The 23,984-nt window shown below is 40.6% G+C and overlaps 4 protein-coding genes across 6 annotated transcripts in view; 3 read left to right on the forward strand and 1 right to left on the reverse strand.

Moving 5' to 3' along the window:
- The first annotated feature begins 1,326 nt into the window (after positions 1-1,326).
- Positions 1,327-7,696, forward strand: LOC134036147 (cysteine/serine-rich nuclear protein 1-like). 2 transcript variants are annotated; one of them, XM_062480942.1, is made up of 6 exons: positions 1,327-1,590; positions 2,409-2,546; positions 3,620-3,835; positions 4,920-5,182; positions 5,320-5,622; positions 5,841-7,696. In XM_062480942.1, exons 3-6 carry the CDS (start codon positions 3,646-3,648, stop codon positions 6,846-6,848), a joined length of 1,764 nt encoding a protein of 587 aa, XP_062336926.1. In that variant the 5' UTR covers positions 1,327-1,590; positions 2,409-2,546; positions 3,620-3,645; the 3' UTR covers positions 6,849-7,696. The 2 variants fall into 2 exon arrangements, with proteins under 2 accessions (XP_062336926.1, XP_062336925.1); XM_062480941.1 differs by lacking the exon at positions 2,409-2,546 and having other exon boundaries at positions 1,328-1,590.
- Positions 7,697-8,011: 315 nt separating this feature from the next.
- On the forward strand, positions 8,012-12,572 carry LOC134036150 (Golgi reassembly-stacking protein 1-like). The gene is made up of 9 exons (XM_062480947.1): positions 8,012-8,183; positions 8,684-8,764; positions 8,891-9,094; positions 9,208-9,294; positions 9,417-9,547; positions 9,637-9,778; positions 9,999-10,116; positions 10,375-10,521; positions 10,732-12,572. The coding sequence occupies exons 1-9, from the start codon at positions 8,121-8,123 to the stop codon at positions 11,262-11,264; spliced, it is 1,506 nt and encodes a 501-aa protein (XP_062336931.1). The 5' UTR covers positions 8,012-8,120; the 3' UTR covers positions 11,265-12,572.
- Positions 12,573-12,617: 45 nt separating this feature from the next.
- On the reverse strand, positions 12,618-19,676 carry LOC134036145 (WD repeat-containing protein 48). 2 transcript variants are annotated; one of them, XM_062480938.1, is made up of 19 exons: positions 19,584-19,676; positions 18,619-18,759; positions 18,398-18,473; positions 18,208-18,290; positions 17,838-17,967; positions 17,583-17,671; positions 17,403-17,504; positions 17,085-17,309; positions 16,853-16,927; positions 16,461-16,563; positions 16,259-16,356; positions 16,030-16,137; positions 15,819-15,915; positions 15,458-15,553; positions 15,111-15,216; positions 14,810-14,897; positions 14,551-14,627; positions 14,184-14,376; positions 12,618-14,068 (listed from the first exon to the last, which is right to left on the reverse strand). In XM_062480938.1, exons 1-19 carry the CDS (start codon positions 19,629-19,631, stop codon positions 13,973-13,975), a joined length of 2,031 nt encoding a protein of 676 aa, XP_062336922.1. In that variant the 5' UTR covers positions 19,632-19,676; the 3' UTR covers positions 12,618-13,972. The 2 variants fall into 2 exon arrangements, with proteins under 2 accessions (XP_062336922.1, XP_062336921.1); XM_062480937.1 differs by having other exon boundaries at positions 18,398-18,476.
- An 883-nt stretch (positions 19,677-20,559) lies between these two features.
- The window catches only part of LOC134036131 (sodium channel protein type 4 subunit alpha-like), a 31,048-nt gene continuing 27,623 nt past the window's right edge, over positions 20,560-23,984 (forward strand). Inside the window, exon 1 of the mRNA XM_062480910.1 lies at positions 20,560-20,968. The gene's annotated coding sequence lies outside the window, so the exon portion shown is untranslated. The remainder of the gene's footprint in view (positions 20,969-23,984) is intronic.

Consider the following 23,984-nt stretch of genomic DNA (forward strand, 5'->3'; position numbering starts at 1 on the left):
CTGCTAAATGTAAAAATGTAAATGTAATGTATTTGTTAAGATATTCTGATTGAAACTCAGTAGCCTTAGTTTACTGTACCACATCCCCGGAGGAAAACCCTTTTGGATTAAAACAACTTTTGCCCTTGAGCTCTTAGACAGAAGACCAAGATCCAAAAGTTCAAAAGGGTTCATATTATTTTTTAATCACAATATATTAATTTCAATTTGATGAAGGACAAAAATGAAGATATTTATGATCTTCAAATGATGGAAAGGCAAAGTCCAATCAAAATTGAGCATGGTTGCCAGATCAACAGCAAGCTTCTATAGGTTTTGCTTATTACTGACATTGAGTGTGTGTCAGCACTTTTGCCTGTATTTGGTGTTCATTCTGTATGTAGGTCAATGGAACATGGGACACTTTGCGGTGATTCCTCCTATTGTGGTTCAGCTATCTAATTGCACATGTTTGTATTTTGTCCAACAGGACTGCTGTTTCCAATGACAACTGGAGGGTTGGAGACACTGATTATTTTTGACAGTGGTAATTGTCTTGACAACATAGGCAAGTGCGTGTGTTAATGAATGCACGTGTGTGTGTGTGTGTGTGTGCTTGTGCATGCGTATAAAGTGATACGTGATAACACACACGTATGTATCATGAATGTTATGTCGTATTCAGTAACATTTGCTCACGTGATTTTTGGAAGCACGTTTCAGTTTTGAGAAACGAATGACGTGCAGAGCAGTAGCTCATCTTCCTGTCCAGCCAAGAAGGGGGGAGCAGCTGGTGGGATATTTTGGTTCCCCTTTTTTCTGCTTGTGCCTTCCATGTGACCAAAGGGTTACTTGCACACTATACTGATTCCTCTCTCAACCAAAACCGGAACAAATTAAGTGATTATCTTTAGAAAGCACAGACCCTGTTACATTTGTTTTTCCCCAAAACTATTTAAATGAAATTCAACACGATTCGATTTTCTTCCACTAATTCGGAATTCTGTAGACCTATTACAGTTATTTGAATGGACTCAATCTCAAAAAGAAGAAAGATAAGTTTAGTAACATTATGAGTGAAATCCGAAAGGCCGTCTGTGATCTGGGAATCATTCATTTACACCGTTTTATAGGCTATTCTAAAATGTATCGGCATTGTCCAGGGTGGAGAGCTTCCCCAAGAAACGGTTACAAGTATTTACCATGATTAATTTGCGATATTTAAACGCCCAATCAGTGTGTGTGTGTGTGTGTGTGTGTGTGTGTGTGTGTGTGTGTGTGTGTGTGTGTGTGTGTGTGTGTGTGTGTGAGTGTGTGTGTGTGTGTGTGTGCGTGTGTGTGTGGGGGTGTGCGTGCGTGCTTGCGTGCGTACCGCTCGCTTTCCTTGTGATCGTCTACGTCAGACGCGCAGGGGGAGTACCGATGAGTACACCGTTCTCTCTTACAACATTGGAGAGGAAGAGAAGGAGCTGGCTGTGTCACGGATCAGGAAATTCTTGAGGGTCTGATAAAGAGAGAATACCACTGTCACAGCGGGCTGAGTACACACTCGAATCTGGAATTACGGAATCTGTGGATGTAACCGAATATGGTGGTCATCACACACTCATGGTAAGTGGCCGATCAGCGGGTATTTGGTTACAAAAACCAGTGTTCTACACCGGAGGTTTTTCAGTACTACTGTATCCTCCCTTCAATATAACTTTTTGTCCCACTGCATAGAAAATCGTTTTCAAAAGTTGTATGCCAGGATTCAAAACCAATGGTAGTAGGCCTAAAGTATCAAATAATTGTTTACGAGTTTGTGATCGACTTTATTGTTGAAATCTTTTTGTCGTGGTAAAACCCAGACCTATACGAAACAGCTTACCATGAGTGGATTGATTAATAGCTTGGTACTGCGACCCCAGCCCAGACGGAGAACAATGCTGTCATTGTAGCTTATATGTATCACCAGGGGTGAAGAGGTCAGTTGCGGAAGTTAAGGTTGCCAAAATGACGGAGTGACAAAGACCCATAGTTGGGTCAGTTGGGTCAGTGATTACTACTTACCATATAGGCCTGCTTGTTTGTAATAAATACTCTATTTTGAAAACCACTTTGTTTCTGATTTCAAGTGTATAACTTTCGTTATTATGACCAAAAAATAAGATGAAAATTGATCGCGCAAATGTACATGCCTGTACAAGACTTTATGCCAGGCAAACATATCTGCCACTGAGGCTTTAAATTATTTATTTGAATACAGAAAAACAGATGCTATTTGACTTACTTTTAGATCTTACATTTATTTTTCATCAAAAGACACGTGTGCAACAGATAGTTCTTGGTGGTTTCTCCTTACATCTATCATCATATAGCCTAATCATCTATGAGGTGTGGTCAACAGTTGTGTTAATGTGTATACACCCACATTCTTATATTTTTAGGAGGAAGGAGGAAGATTATGAGACTGTGTACAGTCACTATGTGTAACATACCAGGGTTGCCATGAGTCACTAGCTTGTCTAGAGGACAGTCTGTTCTTGGCACTGCAGGTTTACAGAGGAAGAGGAGACCTCGACCAGGTGAACTGAACTGCAGTGCACACTGTTCTCTTTAGCCACTCCCTGTGTCCTCTTGTCACCCCTCTGCTATAATACCCCCCCCCCCCACACACACACACACACACTCTCACTCACATATACACACCATGCACTGTTCATTTGAACATGAGGTCACAAATTCCCTATTCTCACACATCTATTTATCAGGCAACATATGAGGTCAATGTCTTTCAATTTATTTTGGATAATGTAGAGCACTTCATCAAACCTTTATAGAAGATTATTTGACCAAGATTGTCAGATATCATTTTTCTCATATATACAGTCTTAAAATGGCAGATGAGCAGAAACAAGACAAGACACAAAGGCTTCTGTGATCGTACTTTAGCCTTGTGTAGATGGACATTCCTGAGAAGAATCCCTATCTATTTGGCTTGTTCTGGGGGCCAGAGATCAGTCAGCAGAGAGATGTATCTTTCTAAAAACAACATTCTTGTTATTAAGCACACATTCTTCTATTCTTTCCTTTGAGAACACGTGTAAAAGGTCCATAGCCAAATATAACAGCTTCTTTTGGCCATAATCCCTCTAGAATGTTGTTGTATTTGGACTGCTTGTTTTCACGTTTTCTTTCCAATAAACTTAAGGAATCATTGGAATGTTAATTACTCAGGGGGAAAAGAAAGAGCTGTTGATTTCCAACCTTTGCTGAAATAGGCTGCTACTGTGAAATGTTTGGATTTTGATACTATACAAAAGTATGTCACGATGTATCCATTACATTAATGTGAGTTTAATTAATGACTAAACAATCAGAGAAGTAAAAACAACCAGTAGTGCCACATTTTACAATTATTTAGGCTAGAAAGTGTCACAAACAAACACATGTTTCTAGTTACTGTGTCTTTGGACAGTAGATTACAGATTACATGAGAAAATGTCATGTGATTTCTTTGATCTTAAATGTAATGCACTCAAAGAAAGAGAGAAGTGTCAATGTCAGTTTCACAGCATCTTCACAGGATATCTCATAACCACAACTGTGGTGTTCATCCCTTTGATTGTTGCAATGGCTATGTTTTGTGTTCTGACAGATCATTGAACCACCAGAATCAAGAACATGAGTGGAGTCTTGAAAAGGAAATTTGCTGAGGTGGATGAGGAGGACCCATGTTACGCCTCTTCCTCATCCTTCTCCTCCCCCTCCTCCTCTGCTTCCTTGGAGTGGGAGTCTGACGGAATGAGCCTCTCAAGTGACGATCAAGACTTCACACCCAGTATCCCTGCCTCGCCCACAACCAGTTTACCCAGTAAGAATTTTTTTTTTCCTTCTTTGAAATTATGCAAACCTTTTATCTGGCTCATTGCCCATGAGTGTGTTTTAGGAGAGTCTCTTATCAGCCTGCACCAGTGCTGTTAGTAGTGCCTGATAAATGTGTACTGAAAGCTACTCTAGAGGGAGAGCAGACATTTAATAATCCACAAGGAAAGGCTCTGAGCTCATTGTAATGTCAAACTATTTGCCTAGGCAATAGTATGTGGATTCAATTTGGATACGATAACACAAACTCCTTTTAAAACTCAAAGCAGTTTCAAATGACTGAATTTAAATATCACCAAACTGTGATGTTGCTCAAAGACCTGGTAATGGTAATGGAAAATCAAGTTAACCTGGTGAGTTGTAGTAAAGTAGTTGTGAAGGGTAAAGGGGTCAGTTACTACTAGTTTTTTTCTGGTCTTTCACTCAACCCTTGTAGCCATCTAGCTGTGCTCCCTCAGCTGAGTGACAGAACAAACAGTTCCCCAGTGAGTTGTGTCCTCTTTAGGCAGAGAGAGAGAGCAGAGCTGGCTTGGTCAGCTCGTTTTCCTTGTTTACTGACCTCTGTCTCCAGAGTTCATTCTCAAGCGAGTGTAGTCATATGATTTGGTGTTACCAAGCTGCCGAGTGAACAGCTAACCCTATACTCATTTCTTGTAGCAGAAATGTTATTAATGCTTTTTTTCCAATATAAATGTAGAGTAAACTCCTTGGAAACCTTGTGAAGATCTAACGATGGGTCTCACTGTTTTACAGGTTCCATTCTTTTCATTCCTCTGTCCTAATGCTTAGTGGTTAAATAACTGTTTATTCCTTGGTATTTACTTTTAAAAAGTATGAAAAATGAAAAAAAACCTTTAGACAGCCACTGACTCACCTCTACTGTCATCTAGTGGTGACTTAGAAAACAGCACAAGAACAGATGTGCACACAAATGACCTTCCAAAATGTCTCTACAGAGGCTAGATATCTCCAGTTTACCTGAACCTTCCTGGCCCAGCCTAACTGACCCCTGCTACTGTAGTTCCACAACTAATAAAAGTCTAATTTTCTCTCACCTCCTTTTCCTCCATTAGTTCGGTCCATTTTGAAAAAGGCTAAGGCCACACACCGCCATGGCAGGGTCAGTTTTGACCTGGTGACCGTGTTCCTGTTCCAGCGCAGCCAGGGCTTCACCAGCGTGCCCAGCCGAGGGGGTGCCACCCTGGGCATGGTGAGGAGGCACAGTTCCCTCTGCAGGTACACACTGGCAGAGCACGCCCTGGATCGCCAGCACAGATGCAGGGAGAGGCTCAGAGAAAGACTCAGACAGGAGAAACTTAAGGAACTGAGGCAAAAAGTGAGTAGACTTCCCCCAAAAAATATGACAAATATTAGATGTCACCCAGAGAGACAACTTTCTTCTACTATATATATTTTTTTCCTAGTAGAACACCATTGGTCTTTTAAGTGACATATTCTACCTTACTTTGCCAGATGACAACCAACGGAGCCATACTTCTGGAGGAAGCTAACAGACCATATATAGATCAATTGCCAGACGAGGACCTTAACATCCACCTCAGTGATGCTGACCTGGACGAAGGGGGCTTCCTGCATCCATACCCATCCAAGCAGCGACAATCCCTTCTCAGGGCCGCAGGGGTAAAGCGTATCGACAGGGAAGAGAAGAGACAGCTGCACGCTCTGCGTCTCTCCAGGGAGGAGTGTGGCTGCAACTGCCAGGGTTTCTGTGAGCCAGAGACGTGCGCATGCAGCCTGGCAGGCATCAAGTGCCAGGTACGGCAGGAGAAATAACAAACAAAACCGTTGCTAGTTTGGACGTTGTTTATGGATGAGATGTTTGAAAATGCATTGACATTTGCAGTCATCACATGTATTCTTATGGACTAAACATCTATAGATTCAACAGCTATAGCAACTCTTCTCGAAACGATATTCTAAACAGCTTTTTGTTCATAACGATGTTCTCTGCTCACGTGCTTTTCCTACTACAGATGGACCACTCCAGCTTTCCATGCGGCTGCACAAGGGACTGCTGCGGCAACACTAATGGCCGGGTGGAGTTCAACTCCAGACGTGTGCAGACTCACTACCTCCACACTGTCATGAGGCTAGAACTGGAGAGGAGACTGCAAGATGATGAAACACCCAACTGCCTGGACCAGAAAAGAGTTTCACTCAAGCACCAGGAGAACCCGAAGGAAGAGGACCAGGATGAGCCACAGCAGTATGTCCAGGAGAAGAGCTGCCCCTTTGGGTTAACTACAGAGGATGATGGCCTTCATCTCACAATCCCCACCACCCCTATGTTCCATTTCAGTGTGGAGCTGGCTGTGTCGGGGGAGAACAGCTGCAGTAGTGACATGTCCTGTTCTTCTGCCAACAGCGAAGACTCAGAGTCTGGGGGAACACCTCTGGTCAACCAGCCTCTCCTTGAGGAGGGGGATGAAGGGCTGGTCCGCATGCTCAAACTGTGTGACTCAGAAACCGAGGACTGCTCTATGGGAACTGACAGTGAGGCTAGGCACATCAAACAGTCATATCAATGTTTCAATAACTCGGGCAAGTATGCTGTCACAAACGCAGCCAATTCTCACACCGACAAAAGTATTGGCTCTTGCCAAGCAGAGTACCTAGATGAAAATGCTAACCAAGACGCAACACGGTTTGCTAACAGTCCTATTCAAGAATATCCTAACACTCCCTCTCCTTCCATTGACTACTCATCAAACAGCTATATGGACCTCAGCCTCTCCTCAGAATCAGACCTGGAGTTCTTTGACAACTTTCCTGACTATAGTTCTGGCCCTCTTCACAAGTCTTTCAAAGGACACACTTACCCAGACAACTTTCACTATCTACAGTTGCTAAGCCCTCCACATCACCCACAGTACGATGAGACAAGTACTTACCTCCTGGAGTCTTTGATAGGCTTATCTGAACCTACCCCAGAACCAAATTCTTCGTTTACAGACAGTCAACAATTTGAAGTGATCCAGTAACCAACTGGCAATGTTTCATGAGAAGTGATACGCGCATGGATATTAATAAGCATAAAACATGAATAGAGCACAGTTTTGTATTTTTCTACGATTTATAACATATAATTTGTACAGTAATTTTTCAGGACATGTATCTATATTTGAACTTTTTAGTAGGCTAATTGTTTTAAATGTGATTGGAAAAGAGGAACATTTGAGTCAAACATAGCTCATGCTTACTCATATCTGAAGGTCAAATGGTGTATAACATGTATCAGAGATGGATAATATTGATATTGATCTATTGTTTCATATAGCTCTATTTAATATTTAATACATTATTTGACAGTTTCTGCACTTATTTATCAGTCAAAAAAGTATAATTTATGAATTTATGGAGTGTGGTGGGTTTTATTTAATTTTGTTATAATTTATGTTCAACATGAAAAGGCTACTCAATGGGAGTTTCAGAGAAGAGATCTTTGTTTCCAAATGAGTCTCAAACTTCAGCAGTTAGTCAAATACGGTGCTGAGGGCATTTAGAATTTAGAACTCACTTTACAGAATGTAATATTTGTATTTATTTGTTAGAGCAATAGAGAATAATTAAATTATCATCATTCTCATTTATTTATACCCAGTGCTCTAGTTTGTATATAGCAAGGGCATACATGTCTATACTTAGTACCCGATAGAACATTTATATTCTATATACATGTATTCTGTTTGTATAAACACCAACTACAGAACCCATCATCACTGGGTAAAGTGTGTGAGAAATGTCTGTATGGACTGATTTATTTGTACCTGTGTGTTCCTCTTGGTCAGTCGATATTTTGTTTCATTCCAATAAATATTTTATTTGTCAATCTCATCTTCTTTTGTATCCAATAATAAGTCTTTCTGAACGGAGGCGGTTGTAGTGCTTCTGGTGGCTACACATGTGCACCCAGACGTGTTCTGTACTGTGGTAACAACACCATGGGTGACTAATTATTTATCATGGTAAATTCATATTGTGCTTATTTCAGTATACGCTTTCTGAACATTTCTGTGTTCAAGATCTGTATTAGGCTACTGTAGGAGATTTCCACAGTAATATCTGATCGGCTATAAAGTGACCGGTTATCGCCCGTATCACCTGGTGTTGTTCGTTGGCATCATTTTCGACTACTCGGGACTTACGAGATAGATTGACGGGACAAGATGGCCACGAAGCATTAGGAATTCCTTAGCTACAGTCATTTACAGCCTAGGCGAAATATACATTTGATATTTTAGCATTCTTTCAATATGGGGTTGTCTCAAAGCTCAGGTGCATCCGAAGGAGGAACGGATGGATATCACGTGCATGGGGTAAATGAGATCTTGACATTTACACTTACATTTTCGTTGCAGGGTGACATTTCAAATTGCCAAATTGCTAGCTTGCTAGCATAGGGCGAAGAAGGGCCTGCCTAAATTATAAAGTGGCAGAAGATGTCGAGCAAATTCAGTGCATAATCATGACAAAGTCTTGACCTGCTCATCCTACGTGCACTTAACAATGTTTTTTTACGTACAACAAAGTAGGTTCATTGAACTGAGCATCATTTTAATGCAAGGCGCTCTCGCCACAACGAAAAAAACAGCATTCCTCATGATTTCGTGAAAGCTTAACAACATTTATGTAACAACCAAATTCTGATACTGCTGTGACAAGCACACATGAAGCCTATCCACGTTAGAAACATACTTGTATATAGTAATGTTTTTTGTTGTTGCTTGTTTTCATATATGTTGTATACAACAAATGATACATTTCATCGACTATTTTTTTTAATTTTTTATTTTTTATTATGGTTCATGTCCTATAGGTTCAGGAGAATTCGCCTGCAGAGAAAGCTGGTTTGAATCCCTTTTTCGACTTCATAATATCTCTGGATAATCATAGACTTGTAAGTCAGTCCACTTACCATACTGTACCTGTTGTCATATTGGAGGCAGTGCAATTCACGTCGAAAATTCAGTTGAAGTAAACAAAATAAATTATTTGTTTATTTACCTCAACTTCTTTGCTACAGAACCAGGAGAATGACCTCCTGAAGGAACTTCTGAAGGTTAACATGGAGAAGTCTGTGAAGATGGAAGTCTACAGTACAAGGACCATGACGTTGCGGGAGGTGGAGGTGGTGCCCAGCAGTATGTGGGGAGGACAGGGTCTGCTTGGGGCAAGTGTCCGCTTCTGCGGTTGGAAAGGAGCCAATGAAAACGTCTGGCATGTACTGGTGAGTTGGGGTTCATCAGACTGCTGAGGACTTGGTGATGAGGGCTGTTAAGGTAAATTGGATAGTTCTTCTAAAATGCGCTCTCCCATGATGAATTGTGTTTCCACTCTTAGGATGTGGATGTGAATTCACCAGCTGCTCTGGCAGGCCTTCAACCCCACGGTGACTTTATTGTGGGAGCGGACCAGGTGTTGCAAGATGTACGAATCATCGGTTTTTTTCCTGTCTTATCTTCTACTATCTTCAGATGAAATGCTTTCATATTTTTTGAGTCTTTAACCCATAGCTCTCCGTCATGTCATTTTGATTTGTATTTCCCCAGTCGGAAGACTTCTTCTCATTGGTTGAGGCCCATGAAGGGAAGCCCCTAAAGCTGCTGGTGTACAACACTGAGACAGACGCCTGCCGTGAGGTGGTGGTCACACCCAACTCAGCCTGGGGAGGAGAGGGCAGGTATGCCATCCATATCAGTACATGTGTCACAGGTAGCACCATGAGCTGTCCGTGCACGGGAAACTGAATGTATGCTCTGTTGCCCGCAGTCTGGGTTGCGGCATTGGCTATGGATACTTGCATCGGATCCCAGCTCAATCCCAGCTCACGACACAGAAACAGGAAATGCCCTTTGCCCCCCCTCCTGAAAATATGGACTCCCCAGAGATGCCTACCAATGGATACACTGAGGTAAGAAGCCACTTCCTTTCAGGCATCGGGTGAAACTGGCTGCTATATTTTGGTGCCCACAACTCACTGTGATGCGGTTTCATGTCCAGTGAAGTCCAAAAAGTAGACCCTACCGAAGCTACTCGATGTCACGTGGAGGGGGGTTGGACATTGTCTTGTTTATCATTGTTCACACGAGGGAACACTCGGGTCACAAGCTTCAACTGTGCTGTCTCTTCAGGCATCCCTGGTGGCAGCCTCTGGTCAGCCCGTCCCGGATGAGGAGCTCACAGACCTAGAGCACCTCAACCTCCAGGACAGCTATCTGCCCCCACCCATCCAGAGGATAATGGACCCAGGTACAATCACAGAAGTTCAGCCCCCAGTTATAGATGAAGTAATTGATCATTTGCACGGCAAGGCAACATTACATTAATTGGATAATACCTTGCATCTGAATAACACTTTCAGCTTCTGTAACCGTTCAAAACCTTACGTTGGCTAGCTTTGAACCTTTTGAGTGCTTGCTGTGCTGCTACTTGCTTGTCGATTTTGTTCATGTTGTCTTCCCCAGATGCCAGTAATTGTAACGCCAGTGTTTGTGTTTGTTTTCCAAGGCTTCTCTGAATCTGAGGTGGCTATCATGAACTCTGACCCCTCAGACATGGTAGACAGGCTGGACTTGTCCATCTCATCCATTGACATGACTAACACATCTCTGGCTGTGCATGAGGAGAAGGACATCGACAACATCTCTGGTATTGGTATGTTTCTGTTGAGGGAAGGAACATGCCATTGTATATTGCATTGTCCGGACATGTTATGCTTCACATGGTAATACATTGACTTAAACAGGCTGTGAACAAGTACTCAGTTGTTACTCAGTTAAAACTGTGTTGCTTAAGGGGAGGTGTCTGTGCGATACAGCATGTCCGTATTGTGATGCTGATTTGATGTTTTCTTCTGTTCCACAGAGGAGCTAGGGGAATGTGAACTGCCTTTCTCACCACCTGACAACCAGATGGAGGAAGATGCTCCAGAGTCAATCTCCCAGGCAGCAGTGGACCTCACGCCCCCCCTTGCTTCAGCCATCACTTCTTCAGACACACCCACCGAGTCACCTATCCCACCGCCGGAATCCCCTGACCTGGTTGAAGAGTCAATAACCCCTCCTATTGAGTCAAATGATCCACCAACTAACCTGCCCGATGAATCCCTTGACCAAGCCATGGAAGAGTCCCTTCCACTTCCTGAGCCCCCTGTCCCAGTCCCAGACCCAGACCTCCCCTCCCTACCTTCTGTCAACCTCCTCCCAGCACAGCCTGTTGACCCCCCCTCCATTGATGACTCCACCAGTCAGGATATCCTGGATGGACCTGAGCCTGATGTCATCAGCTCAGTTGAGGAGCCTGTGGAATCAGGGGCAGTTGAATCTGACCACCAATGCTGCCACAACGACGAAGAAATCCATCTAGACACGGCAGTAGAGGAACCCTCCCTGGAGTAGGGTGGCTGTTGGTCACTTAGAAAACACTACAGAAAAGCTGAACTTCGACAATCAATAGAGCAATTATGAGGAAGACCTTAATCCAAGACAGGACAAACTCACACTATTCATTCATTCAATTGGCTACAAGTAAACACTACAAGTCTTCCATAGGTTCAGGTACAGTATCGAAGTAATTATGTTGTATGATGAGATACCATGTAGGACAAATTCTAAGTAGTTTAGTTATATAGTACTATAGTTATAGCTACCTGGTATTGGGTAAAATCCAATGTTACAAGTAGTGCCAATTGCCACCATTTCCTAAACAGGCAATGTAACAGTCTTTGTAGACTGTTTACAATAAAAGTAGATCAAAATATTGTATTGGAATGGCCATGGAATATTTCCAAAGATTAATACATCTACATTTAAATATATTGTAAAACTACAGTTGTGGAAGAACAAAGCACAGTTGCACCTTAATCTTTATGACAACAAGGTTTTTAACACAGTTTACACTATCAGTGGGAGTCGCTCTAAGCACATCTTATAGCAACTGTAGCAGATTTTGATTGCTTCTTTTAATTTGAATGTCATTGTAAATCTTAGATTTTTTGTTTAAAAAACATTGACATAGGGAATTTCCTTGCATAGTTTTATAGTACACACAGCCCATTTTTATTTGTATTTTACTTTGCTGAAGCTATGCTGTGTTTACAAATGTGACAGGTGGAATCAGTTTGTCTGTGATCCTATCTTTTAAGAGAAATGCAGGGCCTTCACTAGGATACAGTATATTTATTTTTAAAAAGTTTAATCTTATTGGTCATTGGTTCAAGCAGGTCTGTAGCCTGCCAATATAAAGGGCATTATTTTATAACAAATAATGATGTTCCTTTGTCTCATTCCCCAATGTTACCTCGGCATATTCATTAAACGTTATCTATGCAATATGTGTAAACCAGGTTAGACATAGAGCTGTGACTTTGCTGTGTGCTGCAATGTGGCCATGCTTATACCATAAAAGCAGTCATGAGTTTGCATGCATTTATTTCTGTTGAGATAATAACACTACTGTTCATTTCGTACCAGGTTAGGAATGTCTTTCTGCATGGGGATGGTTTATGGTTTCCACATTTTTATAGAGTAGAGTAGCTTGCTTGTAGGAGAAATTGGAAGTATTTTTGCTAAGAATTTATCAATGGAGAGAATGTTTTATTAAGAATGGGTGCAAAGACTGAATGTGAAATTGATTCATTTTCTCTCAATGTGAAAAGAATGACATCACTGGAAGAAAAAATAAAATTTGTTACATATGTTTTTGTATTTTTGCCAGACCGTTTAATATCACAAAATAGATACATAACAGTAGAGATGTTTAACCATTCAAATTTATTGTTTTAAGCCCCAAATGTACATAATATACCAGTTGTTACACAAACAAGGATAAATTGCAGATCTTGGATATTCCTTTACTTTTTGTCTTTTCGCAAAATGGCACTCTCAGAGGAGTTGATAGAGGCTTACTCAAACTTTGCGACTGGGGAATACATGCATTACAAATATAATCGTCCTTGAGTACAAGAAATGAATACTTCAATTGCCTGCATTGTATGATTTACTATACTAATATCCTGAGTGAAAAAAATCCCTCTTTTTCCAGAATCCACTGAATTTCTATTTTAAGGGTCCAAGTTATACATTACAGATACTTTATTTGAATTACTACACAACAGTCATCCTGAATGTGAATATATTGATTTACTCATGATACAAGAACAGTTCAAAGTGGCAACTTTTGTTAGTCAAGATAAAAAATTCCTTGCCTGTCTTGTTTGCTAAGATGATACAGGCAACAGCTAACATTTTTGGGATGAACCTAGATATGGCAATTTGCACAATATTCTGTGTGTGTGTGGGGGGGGTCGAATCAATCTTCCTATATTGTTAGTGTATTTGACCTTAAAACTGTACAAACGTTGTACATAAATTTACAGAAAAAGAAATATTATCTTGAATGATCACACAACCTGCTGTGGTTTTAGACTCAAATACAAGGACTCTTAAGAGACAGGTATGTCAATTAAGCTTACCAATTATTCATTTTAATTCAGTATTTAAACCAACCAGTAATTCTCAGCAGATTTTGACACCGTGAAACACCATTCCATTCCAGAGTAAACCAATTGCTCTGGATAGCTGTCCAGAGGCACAAGTGTAGTCCTGGGTGATACTAGCATAGGGTGGAGTGTTGGTAGAGTAAGGGCTGTTTTTGGAATGTACTAGAATAAACAACCTTCAATATCCATGTGCACACAAACTCATATGGACACATACTGTACATCAGTCACTCCCAAAATAAATGCAATGAATGATATTACAAAGCAAAGCAATCAAATATGTAAAAAATAATCTATGAGTGCTAGATAGAACATTTTGATTCAATTCTTCTATTGTACAAATCACAACTAGGTGGAAAATTGCAGGGTAGTCTTCCCTCTTGGCTGCTCCATTCTGGTCTAGCCAGCCTCTGTGAGCGATTCTCAGATTGATCTACATCTTCAGATGCCCACACCACAAGGAGAATCTCCCAAACGCTGACCAGACAGACAGAGTGAGTCCTCAACGATATTCCAGCTCTCTTTTGACAATAGGATTGAAGGGACTGCATGTCAGTGTTAGGTGGTGATTGGCAAATGACTAAAACTTTCTTTGTGCCATGAGTTTCACGTTGCTTTCTGTCTATAGTGAAGCGTCAAGTCCCCTCCACTCTTCCAGATAAAATGTTTAACTGTTCGCAGGTCCATGTTGGGATCTAAGACCTACAAAACAAAGGTGAAAATGTTTTACAATTATTGAAGTACCAATAAATTAAAGTGATTTAGGAGAGACGAGTAGATCAGATAACATTGGGAGATGGACAATCCGAACACCCACCTGGTCCTGACACATGAGTTCAATCTTCTCCTCCGCCAGCATCGCCATATCCTCCTCTTTCTCGGTCTCTCCTGGCTTGTCATTGGCTGAGGAGCTGGTGGTCTGAGACTCGTTGTCCAGGTTGATGATCTTCTCATATACATGCTCCATGACCTTCCTCACCTGCAGCATGTCACTGGCTGACAGGCGGTCCCTTGGGAACATGAGGCCACAATGGCTTTAGAGAGCACACCGTTTCTAACATGTTCTAATGTTGATGTTTCCAGTGGCCAGGAGAGTGAATAGCCAAACCATCCCTTGACTACTGCACATTGTATGTAGAGATTAGCTCCAAATGATGCAAACAGGACCAAGCATGATAACTTACTTTTTCAGGGTTTTTGCACCGGAAGAAGAATGGGGTTGGAGGTAAAATGGAATTTTGTTGAACTTGGGCATATTTTTCTGAAAAAAGAGAGAAAAGGTTAGGTGCATTATTAATTAAAGATCATAGATGTATAGATTATCTATAAATGATTGTGGTCCCCTAACCCATTACAAAGGACGGGTCTAGTAAAGTATCCAGTCGAGTAGTTAAGTTCCAAAACCATGTCAATACAAATACATATTTAGTCTGAAATACTCACATCCACAGTTATGTCGATCACCCACTGTGGAACTGTCTCATTCAATAACATGGACTCAGTCTCTCCACCTGAATCCCTACATAACAGCCTTTGGAGAGAAGGAAGTCAACATCAGACGTCAAACAAACCATTCAGGTTTTTTTATTCATTGAACAAAAGAAAAACATACAGCATTAAACAAGGGACTGAGGAATGTTTTGTAGTGTCCCTATTAGCTGACTGAAAGGCATTTCTTAAAACTGCATTACAGCATATACATATCAAAGACTGAACAGGGGTTGAAGTAACATGAGGTACGTACCGGAATAAAGTTCTCCCTCCAGCCTCCCCAAAGATGACCGGAGTGTGAGGTGGCACCTGGAAATACCCATTTCCTTTCTGCACCCTGGTTTCCTGTTCCCCGTTCACTAAGGGAATGGGACCACTTTCAACATTAGACCCCTTTTCCAAGACAAACTCCCATACAATGCCTCAGATAAGGCTGATCGATAAACTAAATGTCAACACGTGTCGAATGTGGACACATGTGTTGGTACCCCTCATATAATGCAATAGCTTTTAATGTTATCACTTTTCAGGAGGAATGAAGAATTATTTCAATGAGCTGTAAGGGTACCAACAAATTTGAGCATGTGTGTATCTACTCACCATGGTTGACCTCATTCTCCTCCTCATCCATGGGGTTGATGTGTGTCCTGGGCCAGAACTCCAGCAGAGCCTGAAGCAGCAGTCCACCCAGGTTTACTACACACAAGACGGGTGAAGGGTTACAAACAGCTCAGATGTATTTATTTAAGTAATTCTCCTAAAATTATTTATTATCAGAATCAGAATTCGGATTATTTGCTATGTATGTTATACAAACACGGAATTTACTGTGGCAGGAAGGTGCAAACAATAAACATATACAGATCTTAAATTAGTAAAAGTACAAACATTTAACTATTTCTAAGAACTAAACAATCTAAAAAGAAAACAAAATTATCCATATTAATACACCAAGTCCTACACTTGGGATCCGATCCATCCGAGCTAGAGAATCCAGCATCTTTCGCCGACACCCAGGCAGCGAAGCAGTCGCTCTCATCCAACGTGATGGTCAGCATCTATCCAGAAACACACAAAGTGGCAAATACATCAATGCAGCCGTGGAACATATACTAAGTAAAGGTTCTTTCAGATGTTTGTGCGTGCAGGAACGGTGTGTGCTTCAGACCTACCCCTGTTTTGAGATCGACAGAAAACCAGTTTGGTACGTACACCATCTTGAAACGCTTCTTGATCTCTTCATCAAACTCAATTTTTCCCAGGTCCTCACCCTTGCAAGCCTAAAGAGATGTCCGAATGTATTCTTGGTTAATTGCCTTTTCCATTCACAGTGCAATTTTCTGTCTGCAGTCGTGAGTACCAAATACAGAACATAATTGAACTTATGAAACAAATCTTTACCTTCAGCACATCCCAGAAAGCCACATTGTTGTTGGTGTCTTTGGTAAGAATGTGCCTTTTGTCATTTAGTATGTGACACTGAATTATACTGGCACCTCCTGAACAAAGCAATTAGGAAACTCATTAGAAGGTTAAATAATGTGAACTTTTCAGCGGTAGGAAGCAATGCTTTAAAGACAGATCAAGTTAATGTGATGACTACCTTTGATGACTTGCTCAGGTTGCGTACAGAGTGGGATGAGGGGAGTGCTGCAGTCGTTGTCATAGTCCCCTGATGCTCTAAAGTTGTGCATTGCCTTTAAAGACTGAATATAATTGTTTCGGTTAACTTATTATGTACGAACGGTGTGACATGAAGTAATAAATATTGACGGAGGATTTTCTTGGTTTGAAGAACAATATGTCTGTTTAACCTTTATACTTACTGCTGTGCAATACTACCGTGCATTTTAAGTTGAAATTAGATTAAACCACTAAACAACATTAGCCACAGTATGAAAGCATGGATGACTAACTAAACAGGGTTGTAGTGTACTGTAGTCATTATTCTGACAGATTACACTGAATTTAGAGGGGAGTTACACGCATTCTTACCCATTTGTTTACAGATGACTTGGTGGTAGACACCCAGATAGCAGGAGGTGGGTCTGCGGATCTGTCCAGTTCCATCTGAGGAAGAAACCGATATGAAAAGTGAGATTCATAACAGACTGACAGGAATACAAGGGACGTTGATGGTTAATATATCAATGTTCTCTAAAATCTGTATCCACCAAACATGGTTAACAGCACCAGCTGCAGGTCAGCGTTCAGGTTAGTTTGTTACCTTGAGGACAGGAGCCTTCTCTTCACAGATGAGCACACGAATGTCTGGGTTACGCAGGTCGGTGCAGTAGATCTTCTTGTCCCGGCCTCCAGAGTAGATGTGTGTGAAGGCCTCATTGACTTGAAGAGCCCAAACACCTTCGTCATGGAATCGATAAGTGGCAATACACCTCTGCTGACCCAAAGACCACAGACGGATGGTCCCATCTGAACTGCCTGACAGACACTGACGAAAAACAAGAGAGGAAAGGTTTGCAAGATACACTACGGAGCAGTCAGACCAAATGTTAAAAGGGCTCCGATTAAATCTTAAATTTACCTGAGTGCCATCTCTATTCAACAACAGCGATTTCACGTTGTCCGTGTGGCCTTTCAATTTCATCAGCTTAGCACATGTCCGAGGGTCCCATACTCTAAGAACCTAAGAGCAGACACGTTTAAATTGTGTCTGCCCTTTAAAAGGGGGACCACAATTGGATGTCAAAAGTGAAACTCAAACCTTTTCTGTGGAACCTGACACAATGACTGTGCCCATCTGGTTCATCGCCAGGCTGTATATGGAGTCTTTGTTCCCACTGAGAGAAGAGGCTGGCACAAACAAAACAAGTCTCAACATTCAAATCAATGTGTCTTTTGGAATGTCAACAACAATAGTATATGTTTAGCTACATTGCTGAACAGAAGTCACTGCTGAACCACTTTTCAATTTCACCTTGACGTGAAGAGTGTTCAAAAAGGTTGAAACAGTCCTTACTGGTGACAGTGTTGTTGGAGGCTGTCAAAGCTGTTAATGTGTTCACATCCCATAGAAAGATTTGTCGGTCCAGGCCAGCTGATGCCACCAGCTCCTTGTCTTTAGCATACGCTAAAGCTTTGACATAATCCTGTAGATCCAACATCCAAAAACCAATGTATGCCAACGGACTATCTTTGTTTAGTTTTTACCATGATTACAGTTTTTGTATATCCAGCATTTCAAATAGGAGGGTTTACAATTTATTACAGGTTTGGAAAAGATTAACATAGATAGATCTGATAGAATGATAGGTCTGATAAAAGCGTCTGCTAAAATGAATAAATGTAAATGTGTAAAAAACAAACAAATACAAATAAAGTAAGTGCACCTTGTGTGTCCGTAACGTTGACATGCAGAAGCCTTTATGGGCATTCCAGACTTTAACGGTTGTATCTGATGAAGCAGATATCACTGCAAGAGACAAAAATGTACATGTGTTAAATATTAGTTATAATAGTTGGAATTAAATAATAGCACTTGTATTATCCCTTAAGGACACTACTGGGAATTTAACTCACAAGTCTTTCCATTGCAACAGAGCACGATGTCATTGACCCAGTCTGTATGGTGTTCCATAGAGGCAATGTATGGATCCTGCTACAATAAATACATAAGGTTAAAACAAATGGTTTACTTCCAAAGACGATGTAGTATTACCTGCACACATGTCCATCAATATTTTTTTTACACTGGATTAATTTAAATTACAACGTTAATGAAACGTTGTGTGAAACTCTACCTTGTGCTGGTTGACACTCCATATCCTGATGATGGAGTCCCTCCCAGCTGTGAAAAGCCGATTCAAGGCTGGGTCAAGCTGAAGAGCATTCACCCCATTGCGATTGTATTTTTCAACTTCATCTCTGATGACGTATGAAACCTGAGAACCCCACCATAAGACATTAAGAACTGATCCACAACCAATCAAACGCCAATGTATTTTTTCTTCATTTGTGGAATATTTAAGTGTGGTTGAAGTAGGCCTAAAGGAGATAGATTCGGTAATGAATTATAGAGATAGAATGCGAGCAATAAAATACTAATACCAACACTAAGTAATTACCAACCGAACAGATGTATTGGCAGATTACGATTACTCATAATCGTACCCACAGTACCATACAAATTTGTATTTATCTATGTATGGTACTATGGGTATTGGGACGCACCCACTGTCTTTGACACTGCTCAGAATAGATGACAAGCATTACGTGCTATTACAAAGCGGGTGTTTCGATTAAGTAAATCATTCTCGGGGGTCAATAAATAATTATCTAGACTAAATTTATAAAGCTACCTAGAGCTAGCTATTAGTAGCTGGTCATCCTTCTAAAACCAAAATATTCAATTTAGCGATTCCATTTCAGCGAAGTGGTGTTCCCTTACAATTTTCCATAAATTACATTTGCAAATAAACATACAGCTTAATGCTCAAAAAAATTTACAATGTAATTATGCCAAAGTCTAACCATTGTGTGTGTTTTATTTTGTTTCATGTTGCACGCTACCGCCTGTACCAGTTTGTTCCAGGAATTAGACTGAGCCGTTTGGACGTCAGTAGACGATACTTGAACATGCGAGCATCCTTTTTAAATCCGGTAATCTTTGACTCTCTTTTTTGGGTTATCTGTGTTTTTTCCTAGACTATGAAGAAATGTTTTGTATTTTATTTATATAGCGCTCATTAAAAGTAAAACAATTTACCTGTACTTTCCTCCGCCCAGCAGCATTCTGTCTGTGGTGAGTCGCCATCTTACATGTTGACAGTCAATCCACCTATGTCACATCCGAAAATAAGCCACACTGCTTCCCATGTGTCAACTGGGGCTTATGGGTAAATGAGTTCTACTTCTTGCAATTCACTGTAGTTGCGAATTATGTGAGTGAGAAGTATGATTAAAAAAATACAAATATGATGATAATAATAATAAAAGTAAAAAAGATAGAGATATATTGTGGGCCCATATTGTGGGTCTCCTTTTCAATATAGTTATACAATATTGTAATGTAGGCTAGAGTTATCAAGCTGGAAAAGTCACAAGGTAGAACATTGATCCCATTAAGAAATGAACCAGCAATTTTAGATTTTCGTAGTCTAGCCTATTATTTAAATTCCTTTAATTCCTAATTAAAACATCAGATTCCTTTAGAGGGTGCTGTAGTGCAACAACTATGGTAGCTTACCCACTTGAAGGATGAGGTAAATGCCAATTTGGAGTATCATTTCACCTGTAGCTTGCTGGAAAATGCTTGGTATAAGCAGGCTACTGCCACAAATATGACGATTTCAATCACATTTCAGTTTTTTAGGAAGGCCATACGTCCATTTCGACTAAAGGGTAGGCACACATTTTTTGTCGTTTCAACGTCCTTCGATGCATTTTATCATTAATGGGCTATGTTTGTATTTGTTAAGGGAATCTCGTATTTGCCTTATCAAAGATGACATTAGCCTACTGTTCCCACAGTCCCCCAAACAAAATTAAAACTAGGCCTATGAAACTACCAAAAGTAGTCCTCATTAAGGAGTGAACATAAATGGAGAAAGTTTGATGTCAGTGTAGCCTACTGTAGCAGTAACAATAATCCGATATGTTAGATTTTTGAATATGAGATGAGATGCCCAGCTTTAATCCTCTTTTCTAGGCAAGCATCATCCTCCCTCCCCAACTCATCAACTCAAGGGCAAACGGAGAAATGACTTTTCCCAGCGCTAGGGGTTTTGGAAGCGCATGCATTTCAGGCGAGAGTGTGTATGGTGAGAGGTTTTGAGGCTTATGCGCTTGGAAAAAAATATTACCTGGTAATGAAATGGAAGAGAACGACTACTTCTTGGAAGGATCCTAGGTAGCCGTCGCACCTGAAGCACCTAAGATGCTCAGCGCAAGGGAATTTGATCAACTTCGTTTTGACAGACAACTTCTGAAATTGGCACCGCAGTAATTACGCCCACATCAGTCGCCTATAACCTTTGATTGGAATATGTGTTGATGAAAATAATGGATTCCACATGTGTCTGGCTCTGCTGTCCTCAACACACTGAAGAACTTAACTCAGGAAGCTATGCCGTAAATGTCGGAGTTTCACATGTAAGTAGCTCATTCTATATTTACCTGGCCAAATTGTTGTATTGAAGGCCTACATACATCCAATGCATTGAAAGGCAGACTACATTGTCTTTTTTGTAGCTATGTAGGCATAATAAAGGTACAACTTACAGTCAATAGCTATGTCAAAGATAATGGAACTGTTAAAAAGTGAAAAGACAAAACGTCGCCTAATGTATTAGGTTAACTCTGCATATGTTTTTCAACTGTTGGCGTATTGGCTAACAAGCCGAGGTATTTCAGTTGTCTAGTTATCCAGTATTTTCTAGTAGGCTGACTACGTTTTCATTTAATATCATGAGCTTTGTACCTTATGGGAAGATACTTAAGTCTTTATGCCAAAGGACAACCTGGTTCTTTTAACTCTGACCTTTTCTTAACCCTCAACATTACCTCACATGCTGTCTAGATGCCACCTATGCCACCTATCCCACCTATCCCAATCAGAGAAAGCAGTAGTAGGACTGTAGGTGTATGTCCCAGTTGTTCCGCTGGGTAGATGGTAATCGACACATAGGCTACTTGGGGATTGAACTTGTGGACATATTTTCTCCACTGTGTTTTGAAATTCTGTACAAGGGTTCACAGCATATTATTATTATCCCAGCAAATGAAGCAAATGCACTTTCATTATTCAATGTGACATTACTGTAAGGCGCTGCATTGCGAGCTTTCTGTGCGACAATAGGCCATAATGGTTGCAAGGACGCTAACCTAATGACTACTGTAATCACAGCAAAAGGTTTGGGGTTAGGAAGAATTAGGTCATACTGTAGCAACTGCTACACTACATTATTGGGCCCCATATTAAACACTGCAACACAGCAATTCACCATTCAACAGCTCTTACTGTAGTAGACCCTATAGTAGACAGATGTGTAGGCTGGTAAAGAGCCTCTCTTGGTCCACTCCGTATACCGTGTTGCCACATATCAGGCCACTTAGAAAATACGTGTTTGCCTGTGTTTTGTGTGAATGCCTTTTTTTCTATATTTGGATAAGGACCAAGGGATTTGATTATTTTAGATGCAAAGAGTAGGATTGAGAAGTGCAAATAAGGAGAGGAAATAAAGTAGTAAACAGCTCAGTAAATGTTGTTTTAGTAGGGTTTTAGGATCATGGCCAAAGTCAAGTCAAGTCACTACTATTTAATTTGAGATTTTAGGGCACACAATCACTGCCTCAAGGATTCAAGACACATAATAGGTAGTCTACCTAAATAGGCTAAATAGGCAAGAGACTTGATAAGCCTTACCACAAGGTAAAGTAAAAATTTATAAATACAAATTCTGTAATTCATCAGGAATATTGATAAGTAGAACACAAAATGTTCACTATTTGGGGAATAAAACCTGGCATGGTATCAACACAGTATATGACAAGCAACCTAGCTAAGAAATTATTAGGAGAGATCATCTGCTTTTGTTTTGATGAGACGGAGACATTGATTACTGTGGATTAGTTTGTCCTGAGATAACCCTGACTTTTTAATGACCACTGGGTTTAAGAACAATTTGTTTACAACTTAAATTGGAAAAGCCCAAAATACAATCAACAACTTTATTTATTCTGTGCACTCATACTTATCCTCTTTATAGGTATTTCAATCCTCTCACTGAATATGTTTATGAATTTAACTTTCTCTGAAATGACAACACTCTCATCATGTATCTAAATATAAAAATGTATGGGGAAAGATTTTAATCATATGTTGTTTTTGCGTGTGCAGAGCCTATCATCGGATTAAGACGATTAACAGAATCTCCAGACTTCCATGAACTGCCCTGTAGTCAGAGTGACCCAGTATTTGAGCAGGGCACATTCACACATACGTCATATGACACTTATGGATGGATAGATAGATATTTTGTATTTATTGTGGCAGTCAGCTACAGTAATATATTCTCTACTAACCTATACAACTTTTTGCAAAGGTGAACACACAGCTGTATGTAAGAGCTTAAATGTGTTAAGCATAGAGATGATCTGTATACCAAGATGTTGCTGACCTTTTAGGCCTAAATTATTTAGGAGGTTTAGAAATGATCTTTGGTATCATTGTGGTGCATTGACAGACTTGAAATCTGTGGGCCGCTTTAGTCTAGAATCTAGAGGCCATCCTTCTGAAAAGATAACAAATCTGTAAAAAAAAAACAAAGTGCAAAATGTCTCAATTTCTCGTCTGCAGCTCGTACACTTGAGGTCCAATACAGTTTTTAAGTAGATCGGTGTATAAAATACAGTAGAATGACAGTGCCACAGTAGACATTGATGGGGAGGCTGTCAGCCCTCTGCTCCTGTCTACTTTGAATCTAATTATGATAATTATTTGCAAAGAGACTGTATCACATCTGGCTGTCATGAGAATTACATTTAATTTAACTAAGATACTTTTTCTCTACGCTGTGTAATACTTTTACACCATTTCCTCCATTCTATAAGCTAGCTCCAAAATGGAGATGACCCTCCTTTTCTCTGTGTATTTTCACTGTGGGCACTTGGGCGGCTGTGGCTCAGGGGGTAGAGAGGGTTGTCTGTTAATTGCAAGATTGGCGGTTCGATCCCCAACTCCTCCTAGGTCATGTGCCGAAGTATCCTTGAGCAAGACTCTGAACCCCAAGTTGCTCCCGATGGGCAGGCCGGCGCCTTGCATGGCAGCTCGCTGCCGTCGGTATGTGTGAGTGTGAGTATGAATGGGTTAATGAGAGGCAAACATTGTAAAGTGCTTTGAGTGCCGCTAAGGTAGAAAAGCGATATAAATGCAGTCCATTTACTGTAGATTTTGTGACCTAATGTTAAAATAGTAGGGTTAGTTGCCTTTGGCTTGAAGACAAGGATACCAAACGCTGGTTCCATTGATGACAACAATTTCAGTTAGCAATCTAAAAACTAGACATCTATCATTGAGTGTGGACGAAGTACCACTCTTAACTCACAGATCCATATGAATGTAAGCATTGTGCAGTATAACAAGGGTTTTGTCAGGGAGAAATTAGAC

Source organism: Osmerus eperlanus, chromosome 16 (genome assembly GCF_963692335.1).
Source record: "Osmerus eperlanus chromosome 16, fOsmEpe2.1, whole genome shotgun sequence".
Lineage (NCBI taxonomy): Eukaryota > Metazoa > Chordata > Actinopteri > Osmeriformes > Osmeridae > Osmerus > Osmerus eperlanus.

Bases quoted from the DNA above. Each gene is read 5' to 3' on its own strand.
- LOC134036145 (XM_062480937.1), bottom strand. From the start codon at position 19,631: ATGGCGACTCACCACAGACAGAATGCTGCTGGGCGGAGGAAAGTACAG. The intron at 14,377-14,550 runs GTAAGTTATCAT...CATGTTCCCAAG, and splicing joins GGTGCAAAAACCCTGAAAAA to GGACCGCCTGTCAGCCAGTG. The intron at 14,069-14,183 runs GTGGGTGTTCGG...TTTGTTTTGTAG, and splicing joins AACTCATGTGTCAGGACCAG to GTCTTAGATCCCAACATGGA.
- LOC134036150 (XM_062480947.1), top strand. From the start codon at position 8,121: ATGGGGTTGTCTCAAAGCTCAGGTGCATCCGAAGGAGGAACGGATGGA. The intron at 9,295-9,416 runs GTACGAATCATC...GTATTTCCCCAG, and splicing joins CGGACCAGGTGTTGCAAGAT to TCGGAAGACTTCTTCTCATT. The intron at 10,522-10,731 runs GTATGTTTCTGT...TCTGTTCCACAG, and splicing joins CGACAACATCTCTGGTATTG to AGGAGCTAGGGGAATGTGAA.
- LOC134036147 (XM_062480942.1), top strand. From the start codon at position 3,646: ATGAGTGGAGTCTTGAAAAGGAAATTTGCTGAGGTGGATGAGGAGGAC. The intron at 5,183-5,319 runs GTGAGTAGACTT...TTACTTTGCCAG, and splicing joins TTAAGGAACTGAGGCAAAAA to ATGACAACCAACGGAGCCAT. The intron at 5,623-5,840 runs GTACGGCAGGAG...TTCCTACTACAG, and splicing joins TGGCAGGCATCAAGTGCCAG to ATGGACCACTCCAGCTTTCC.